The sequence below is a fragment of the Oncorhynchus kisutch genome, linkage group LG17 (assembly GCF_002021735.2).
Source record: "Oncorhynchus kisutch isolate 150728-3 linkage group LG17, Okis_V2, whole genome shotgun sequence".
NCBI lineage: Eukaryota > Metazoa > Chordata > Actinopteri > Salmoniformes > Salmonidae > Oncorhynchus > Oncorhynchus kisutch.
This window is the reverse complement of record NC_034190.2, coordinates 67,344,821-67,354,274: the sequence shown is the minus strand read 5'-3', so window position 1 is coordinate 67,354,274 and position 9,454 is coordinate 67,344,821. Positions and strand designations below refer to the sequence as shown.

At 45.7% G+C, this 9,454-nt stretch overlaps 1 protein-coding gene across 1 annotated transcript; it reads left to right on the top strand.

The window, feature by feature from the left end:
• The first annotated feature begins 6,481 nt into the window (after nt 1-6,481).
• LOC109907823 (urotensin-2-like) lies at nt 6,482-7,842 on the top strand. The gene is made up of 4 exons (XM_020506054.2): nt 6,482-6,626; nt 7,010-7,135; nt 7,208-7,251; nt 7,374-7,842. Exons 1-4 carry the CDS (start codon nt 6,515-6,517, stop codon nt 7,485-7,487), a joined length of 396 nt encoding a protein of 131 aa, XP_020361643.2. The 5' UTR covers nt 6,482-6,514; the 3' UTR covers nt 7,488-7,842.
• The last annotated feature ends 1,612 nt before the right edge of the window (nt 7,843-9,454 follow it).

The following is a 9,454-nucleotide window of genomic DNA, read 5'->3' as shown; positions in this document are numbered from 1 at the left end:
TGTGAATTAAATAAGCATTATCATACGAGAGACCATGGGACTGACGTCAGAGACCTCTGTGAATTAAATAAGCATTATCATACGAGAGACCATGGGACTGACGTCAGAGACCTCTGTGAATTAATTAAGCATTATCATACGAGAGACCATGGGACTGATGTCAGAGACCTCTGTGAATTAAATAAACATTATCATACGAGAGACCATGGGACTGACGTCAGAGACCTCTGTTAATTAAATAAACATTATCATACGAGAGACCATGGGACTGACGTCAGAGACCTCTGTGAATTAAATAAACATTATCATACGAGACCATGGGACTGACGTCAGAGACCTCTGTGAATTAAATAAACATTATCATACGAGAGACCATGGGACTGACGTCAGAGACCTCTGTGAATTAAATAAACATTATCATATGAGACCATGGGACTGACGTCAGAGACCTCTGTGAATTAAATAAACATTATCATACGAGACCATGGGACTGACGTCAGAGACCTCTGTGAATTAAACAAACATTATCATACGAGACCATGGGACTGACGTCAGAGACCTCTGTGAATTAAATAAACATTATCATACGAGACCATGGGACTGACGTCAGAGACCTCAGTGAATTAAATAAACATTATCATACGAGAGACCATGGGACTGACGTCAGAGACCTCTGTTAATTAAATAAACATTATCATACGAGAGACCATGGGACTGACGTCAGAGACCTCTGTGAATTAAATAAACATTATCATACGAGACCATGGGACTGACGTCAGAGACCTCTGTGAATTAAATAAACATTATCATACGAGAGACCATGGGACTGACGTCAGAGACCTCTGTGAATTAAATAAACATTATCATACGAGAGACCATGGGACTGACGTCAGAGACCTCTGTGAATTAAATAAGCATTATCATACGAGAGACCATGGGACTGACGTCAGAGACCTCTGTGAATTAAATAAGCATTATCATACGAGAGACCATGGGACTGACGTCAGAGACCTCTGTGAATTAATTAAGCATTATCATACGAGAGACCATGGGACTGATGTCAGAGACCTCTAAATAAACAATTGCAAATAGTGACGTACTTTTGTTGCAAAATGTTACCTTCTATGAACACACCCCGTCTGTCTCTAGAGTCTCAGCCAATGACTACATCTGCCTGTTTCTTGGCCTATTTAGGATCCATAATGAATACAAATAGGAGGGTTTATAGCAGGGCTAGGCAAAAGTGAAATTCCCAAATATAACGTCTTGCTAGAACAAGCTTGGCCATTGAGCAGTTTGAGCATCAATTAATGACCCATGGCAAATCCTACACTGGCTTAAACTGACTTCAAATGTCATCTGAGCCAAGGGGCCTTCTGGAGCCGTAAATAAATACTTTATAGACAGGTAACTGCAAAATAATGGAAACACTTAAGTAAATGAGGGATACAAAGTGTATTGAAAGCAGGTGCTTCCACACAGGTGTGGTTCCCGAGTTAATTAGGCAATTAATATCCCACCATGCTCAGGGGCATGCATAAAAATGCTGGGCAGGCCATTACTCTGGTTATTATTTTGGTGACCATGGTGCCACCATAGGATGACAATGCCCTCATCCACAGGGCACGAGTGGTCACTGAATGGTTTGATGAGCATGAAAATGACGTAAGCCATATGCGCCCTCCCCAAAATAAATAATCAAAATAATCCTCAACCATTTTGCACATACAGTGGGGCAAAAAAGTATTTTGTCAGCCACCAATTGTGCAAGTTCTCCCACTTAAAAAGATGAGAGGCCTGTAATTTTCATCATAGGTACACTTCAACTATGACAGACAAAAATTAGAAAAAAAATCCAGAAAATCACATTGTAGGATTTTTTATGAATTTATTTGCAAATTATGGTGGAAAATAAGTATTTGGTCAATAACAAAAGTTTATCTCAATACTTTGTTATATACCCTTTGTTGGCAATGTGTCACAACCTGACCATAGTTTGCTTTGTATGTTTCTATGTTTTGGTTGGTCAGGGTGTGAGCTGAGTGGGCATTCTATGTTACATGTCTAGTTTGTCTAGTTCTATGTTTGGCCAGATATGGTTCTCAATCAGAGGCAGGTTTTAGTCATTGTCTCTGATTGGGAACCATATTTAGGTAGCCTGTTTGGTGTTGGGTTTTGTGGGTGATTGTCCTTGTTCCTGTCTCTGTGTTTTGCACCAGATAGGGCTGTTTTTGGTTTTCCACGTTTATTGTTTTTGTAGTGTTCGTGTTTATCTTTTGTTATTAAACATGAATCAAAGAAACCACGCTACATTTTGGTCCGCCCCTCTACTTCACCTAAAGAAAACCCTTACAGAATCACCCACCACAACAGGACCAAGCGGTGTGGTAACGGGCAACAGCAGCGAAAAGAGGAATGGACATGGGAGGACGGTTTGGACGGCAAGAATATGGACTATACTACTTGGGAGGAAATAGACAGGTGGGCGGTCGACTGGGATTCGATGGAGCAGTGCGCAGTAGGTTACAGGAGAATGAGGTTGGCGAAGCAAGCACGGCGGCGCGGACAGAAGCCCGAGAGTCAGCACCCAAAAATTATTGGGAGGGGGCACAGGGGGAGTGTGGCGGAGTCAGACCTGAGCCAACTCCCCCCGTTTATCGTGAGGAGCCAAGGAGGAGCTCAGAACCAGAGCTGGTGTTGGAGGTGAGCAAAGCAGAGACTGTGAAGGAGTTAATGGGGAAATTGGAGGAGAGAGATATGAGGGAGTTGCTGGTTTGGTGCATGAGGCACGACATTCGCCCGACGGAGCGTGTCAGGGATTTAATGGCACCTGGGTCAGCTCTTCATACTCATCCTGAGGTGCGTGCTAGGGGTCTGGTGAAGACTGTGCCAGCCTCACGCACCAGGCCTCCTGTGCATCTCCCTAGCCTTGCACGTCCTGTGCCATCTCAGCACTACAGTGCTCCTAGCAGTGCTAACCGTGGCGGGCGTGGTGCTGGTCAGGCACCGTGTTATGCGGTGGTTCGCACGGTGTCCTCAGTACTACGCGTGCTTAGCCCGGTGCGCTACACCCCAGCTTCCCACATCTGCCGGGCTAGGGTGAAGATCCAGCCAGGGTGGTTGGTGCCAGCCCTGCTCTCAAGATCTCCAGTACGCCTTCACGGTCCGGTCCATCCAGTGCCACCTCCACACACTAGCTCCCCGCACCAGGCTTCCTGTGCGTGTCCTCGGCCCAGTACCACCAGTGCCAGCACCACGCATCAGGCCTACAGTGTCTCCCGTCTGCCCAGCGCTGCCGGAGCCTTCCTCCTCTCCAGCGCTGCCGGAGTCTCCCGCCTGTCCGGCGCTGCTGCCGGAGTCTCCCGCCTGTCCGGCGCTGCTGCCGGAGTCTGCAGAGCCCCTCTGCCCAGAGCTGCCAGAGCCCCTCTGCCCAGAGCTGCCAGAGCCCCTCTGCCCAGAGCTGCCAGAGCCCCTCTGCCCAGAGCTGCCAGAGCCCCTCTGCCCCGAGCAGCCGTCCCTCTGTCCCGAGCTGCCCCCCCTCTGTCCCGAGCTGCCCCCCCTCTGTCCCGAGCTGCCCCCCCTCTGTCCCGAGCTGCCCCTCAGTCCAGTGGGGTCATTAAGTAGGGTCGCCGTGGTTCGGAGACCACGGAAGCGGACAAGGTGGGGGATTAAACTATGGTGATGAATCAAAGAAACCACGCTGCATTTTGGTCCGCCTCTACTTCACCTAAAGAAAACCGTTACACAATGACAGAGGTCAAACGTTTTCTGTAAGTCTTCACAAGGTTTTCACACACTGTTGCTGGTATTTTGGCCCATTCCTGCATGCAGATCTCCTCTAGAGCCGTAATGTTTTGGGGCTGTTGCTGGGCAACACGGACTTTCAACTCCCTCCAAAGATTTTCTATGGGGTTGAGATCTGGAGACTGGCTAGGCCACTCCAGGACCTTGAAATGCTTCTTACGAAGCCACTCCTTCGTTGCCCGGGCGGTGTGTTTGGGATCATTGTCATGCTGAAAGACCCAGCCACATTTCATCTTCAATGCCCTTGCTGATGGAAGGAGGTTTTCACTCAAAATCTCACGATACATGGCCCCATTCTTTCCTTTACACGGAACAGTCGTCCTGGTCCATTTGCAGAAAAAGAGCCCCAAAGCATGATGTTTCCACCCTCATGCTTAACAGTAGGTATGGTGTTCTTTGGATGCAACTCAGCATTCTTTGTCCTCCAAACACGACAAGTTCAGTTTTTACCAAAAAGTTCTATTTTGGTTTCATCTGACCATATGACATTCTCCCAATCTTCTTCTGGATCATCCAAATGCTCTCTAGCAAACTTCAGACGGGCCTGGACATGTACTGGCTTAAGCAGGGGGACACGTCTGGCACTGTAGGATTTGAGTCCCTGGCGGCGTAGCGTGTTACTGATGGTAGGCGTTGTTACTTTGGTCCCAGCTCTCTGCAGGTCATTCACTATGTCCCCCCGTGTGGTTCTGGGATTTTTGCTCACCGTTCTTTTGACCCCACGGGGTGAGATCTTGCATGGAGCCCCAGATCGAGGGACATTATCAGTGGTCTTGTATGTCTTCCATTTCCTAATAATTGCTCCCACAGTTGATTTCTTCAAACCAAGCTGCTTACCTATTGCAGATTCAGTCTTCCCAGCCTGGTGCAGGTCTACAATTTTGAATCTGGTGTCCATCGACAGCTCTTTGGTCTTGGCCATTGTGGAGTTTGGAGTGTGACTGTTTGAGGTTGTGGACAGGTGTCTTTTATACTGATAAGTTCAAACAGGTGCCATTAATACAGGTAACGAGTGGAGGACAGAGGAGCCTCTTAAGGAAGAAGTTACCGGTCTGTGAGAGCCAGAAATCTTGCTTGTTTTTAGGTGACCAAATACTTATTTTCCACCATAATTTGCAAATAAATTCATAAAAAATCCTACAATGTGATTTTCTGGATTTCTTTCTTCTCATTTTGTCTGTCATAGTTGAAGTGTACCTATGATGAAAATTACAGGCCTCTCTCATCTTTTTAAGTGGGAGAACTTGCACAATTGGTGGCTGACTAAATACTTTTTTGCCCCACTGTAGCTACTTTATTGAGGAAAAGTGTATGTGGTTGTCCCACCTTGATATCTTAAGATGAATGCACTAACTCTAAGTCTGACTGGATAAGAGCGTCTGCTAAATTACTAAAATGTAATGGCCGTCTTAGTCACCATATCACGATAGTGTCACCTCCCTCCAATAGAGTTCCAAAGACTTGTAGAATCTATGCCAAGACGCATTGAAGCTGTTCTGACTCGTGGTGCCCCACGCCCCATTAAGACCATGTGTGCTGAATTGATTGACCATTTCAGGCCCAACATTGTATTGTAGGATGAATATCACAATTGATATCAGGGATAATGTTACGTGTGTTATGTGATTTAATGTAAGAACAGTATGCATACATTTTTACATCAGCCCCAATGCAACTGAGGAATAGTCTAAATAATCCACCGTGAGACGACATGACACCTGCTCCAGAGGAGTAACACTGACTAATATTCATAAACACCTCCATCCTCATGTAGGGTGTATGACCTATTAGGCTACAGGATATAACGCCCAACTAACTGCTTTCAATGCATTATGTAAAACAAGAAAATCATATTGTACTGTGACCAGGGAGTCATGTGTTTGGATGGGTAGCCGAGGTGAGAGAGATAAATGCTATTCCATAAAGCCTGTAAGTCTCTCATTGTACTGTGACCAGGGAGTCATGTGTTTGGATGGGTATCCGAGGTGAGGGAGAGAAATGCTATTCCATAAAGCCTGTAAGTCTCTCATTGTACTGTGACCAGGGAGTCATGTGTTTGGATGGGTAGCCGATGTGAGGGAGATAAATGCTATTCCATAAAGCCTGTAAGTCTCTCATTGTACTGTGACCAGGGAGTCATGTGTTTGGATGGGTAGCCGATGTGAGGGAGATAAATGCTGTTCCATAAAGCCTGTAAGTCTCGCAGTGAGTTGGTTGATTTAATGAAAGTGAAGTCACGTAGCAGGTTAATTAATTCATAAAATAAACAGTCAATTCTGTGCCCTAGTCTCTCCACCTGGTCCCCCTCCACAGGCAGATGAGCAGGGCATTCTAAACACCTGGGCAAACCCGATTTACCGATTCAGTTAAACTAGTCAATCAACCCGCCGGGATCATAAAGCACATCTTTGCCCCCGACGCGTAGACCCACGACCCGCGGTCCGTTTTATAGTTCCCTATAACTCACCTGAGTGACTGGATGTTGATGTATCACACACAGAGAGAGCGTTTGTGACATCAGATGGACCTATGGTAGTGTCACCCTATTGTGGTGACTTTAAAGATGGGGTGGGGACATGGGGTGGAGTGTGGGCAGTACATGGGGTATATAACCCTTTGGGGAAGAGAGCAGAGAGAAGATAACCCTCTCCAGACCTCAGGAGCACCCATCACCCATCACCCACCCAGAAGACCCAGACACAACAGGCCCATGGAGATGATGTTTAACCTGCTCCTATCGTGGACCTTCCTGCTGGTAGCCACTGGCCAGCTATTGGCACATCCCATCACAGACTCTGCAGAGATTCCCTACCGAGGTTCTGGTGAGTACCAGATCCACCCAATAGTTGTAGTATGAGGTTATTTGGCAGGGTAGTTCAATATTCACAGATGTAACTAAGGCCTGTGTGAGTTTTAATTACATTTCAATCTTGAGGATAAATAACAAACATATTGTAATCAGTGACCTTCTGTTCTGGTATAATTTCTTTCTGACCTAGTTGATCTGTCAACATGTGGTTGTGTCTGAGAACTGAAGCAGTGTTAATATTGAATGTGTAATATGCAGTTTGATTATGGTGACAATGTTCCATACACTTTACACCATCAAAGTGTAGCTGCTACTTAAGTTATTTCTCATTAATCCCCATGGTTGGATTAAGATAAACACAATTGTAAGTGTTGACTGTGTTTTCACTGTGTTCAGTATCCGTGGAGGATGGAGGAGCAGGTAGTCCAGACGAGCTGTCTTTCTCTGAGCAGACGTATCTTCCCCAAGCTGGCCCTGGCCTCAGATACTCATCCCTACTGTCTGGAGATCTCAGCAGAGATGGTGAGATCACACAAACTGTTACACCAAGAGAAGTATCACAACATATTCTCTCTCACCCTTTGTCTCTCTTAGGTCTCAGTGCAGCTGGACTACTCGAAAGGCAGATGAAGAGAGATGTGAGTTTTTAAACTGAATGATGATAAGAAGCATATATTAAGCTACTATCACATTTTGTTTTGGGAGTGTAGCGGTTTCATGAAGCATGAACTACTACAGTGGTAATTGTTCTCTGTTTCAGCAGTGGCTGGAGAAACAGAGTCACCTCAACCCCTTCAGCCGCTTCTTTGGCATCAGGAAGCAGTCCAGGAAAAGAGGAGGTGCCTCAGAGTGCTTCTGGAAGTACTGTGTCTAACACAGTCAAGCGTCCATAGAGAAATACATTCGCACCATGCATTATGATGAAGAGATGTGGCTTGTACTGAGACACAGCCCCTCTCTTGCACACAACAAAGCATATGTACATGCATGCATACTGTACATTCACACACAGGGAAACACACACACATAAGGACACTACACACAGACAGGGATGGACTGAATGGATATCCCACAGGTTGATATATGTTACAGTATGCAGACTATTTTGTTTTTATCCCTGTCCCACCTGTGTGTTTAAAATGTTCACTGTTCAATGTTACTGAGCAAACATGACCTGCATGAACAACTAAATGGCTGTGCTGTATATTAAAGACAAATAAAATCTTGTACTCGGAAAAGCTCTCTGTTGGATGTCTGGTCCCAGGGGAACAACTCATTGAACTACCAAATGCATTTATGCAGTCTGTGATAAAATAAACATTGACATCTCTTCACGCAAAAAGACCACATGAAGAACATAATATAATGTCTACAGTCTTTATTTGAGTCATAAGGGGATGAGATTCATTGTAGAAGACATGCAAAGGAGTCCTGTTCACTGTAGGTCTGAGAAGCAGACATTTGGCAGATCCTATTAGTCAGAAAATGATACTGTGGTATAATCTCATTGTTTTGTAAGACAGTCCATCAACCCCGGACACCATTCATCCGCTCCATTGGAAAAGCAGGCGGATACTTTGTATTAGACTTTCTGGACAACGGAAAGTAGAGAGGTGAAGGGAAGAAGGGAGGGAGAGGAGAGAGAGATTGTGAGCGAGAGAGAGTTCGAAGGAGAGAGAGAGGAGAGAGAGAGAGTTAGGGAAGAGAGAGAGTTAGGAGAGAGAGAGAGGGAGAGTGAGAGAGAGAGAGAGTTAGGAGAGAGTTAGGAGAGAGAGAGAGAGACAGAGAGTTAGGAGAGAGAGAGTTAGAAGAGAGGGAGAGAGAGTTAGAAGGAGAGAGTTAGGAGAGAGAGAGTTAGAAGTAGAGAGAGAGTTAGAAGGAGAGAGGGAGAGTTAGGAGAGAGAGAGAGTTAGAATGAGAGAGAGGGAGAGAGAGTTAGGAGAGAGAGAGTTAGGAGAGAGAGAGAGTTAGAAGAGAGAGAGTTTGAAGGAGAGAGAGAGAGTTAGGAGAGAGAGAGTTAGAAGGAAAGAGAGTGCGTTAGAAGGAGAGAGAGTGACGAGAGAGAGAGAGTTACAGGGAGAGAGAGAGTTAGAAGGAGAGAGAGTTAGGAGAGAGTGAGAGAGAGTTAGAAGGAGAGAGAGAGTTAGGAGATAATTAGAATGAAAGAGAGAGCGTTAGGAGAGCGAGAGGGTTAGGAGAGAGTTAGAAAGAGAGAGAGGGAGAGTTAGAAGGAGAGAGAGAGAGTTAGAAGGAGAGAGATAGTTAGAAGGATAGAGAGAGAGTTAGGAGAGAGAGATTTAGAAGGAGAGAGAGTTAGGAGAGAGAGAGTTACAAGGAGAGAGAGAGTTATAAGGGGAGAGAGTTAGGAGAGAGAGAGTTAGAAGGAGAGAGTGTGAGAGATTTAGGAGAGAGAGAGAGGTAGGAGAGAGAGATAGTTAGAAGAGAGAGAGAAGGAGAGAGAGAGAGTTAGATGGAGAGAGTTAGGAGAGAGAGAGTTAGGAGAGAGAGAGAGTTAGGAGAGAGAGGGAGAGAGAGAGTTAGAAGGAGAGAGAGAGAGTTAGAAGGAGAGAGAGAGAGTTAGAGAGAGTTAGAAGGAAAGAGAGAGCGTTAGAAGGAGAGAGAGAGCGTTAGAAGGAGAGAGAGCGCATTAGAAGGAGAGAGCGTTAGGAGAGAGAGAGAGTTACAAGGAGAGAGAGAGTTAGGAGAGAGTGAGAGAGAGTTAGAAGGAGAGAGTTAGGAGAAAGAGAGTTAGAAGGAGAGAGTTAGGAGAGAGAGAGTTAGAAGGAGAGAGTGTGAGGAGAGAGAGAGTTAGAAGGAGAGAGAGAGTTAGAAGGAGAGAGA

What these genes read in the sequence shown, in the direction of transcription:
- LOC109907823 (XM_020506054.2), top strand. Translation starts at nt 6,515, where the DNA reads ATGGAGATGATGTTTAACCTGCTCCTATCGTGGACCTTCCTGCTGGTA. An exon ending in GATTCCCTACCGAGGTTCTG is followed by an intron (nt 6,627 to 7,009) that starts GTGAGTACCAGA and finishes CACTGTGTTCAG; the next exon opens with TATCCGTGGAGGATGGAGGA. An exon ending in AAAGGCAGATGAAGAGAGAT is followed by an intron (nt 7,252 to 7,373) that starts GTGAGTTTTTAA and finishes TCTCTGTTTCAG; the next exon opens with CAGTGGCTGGAGAAACAGAG.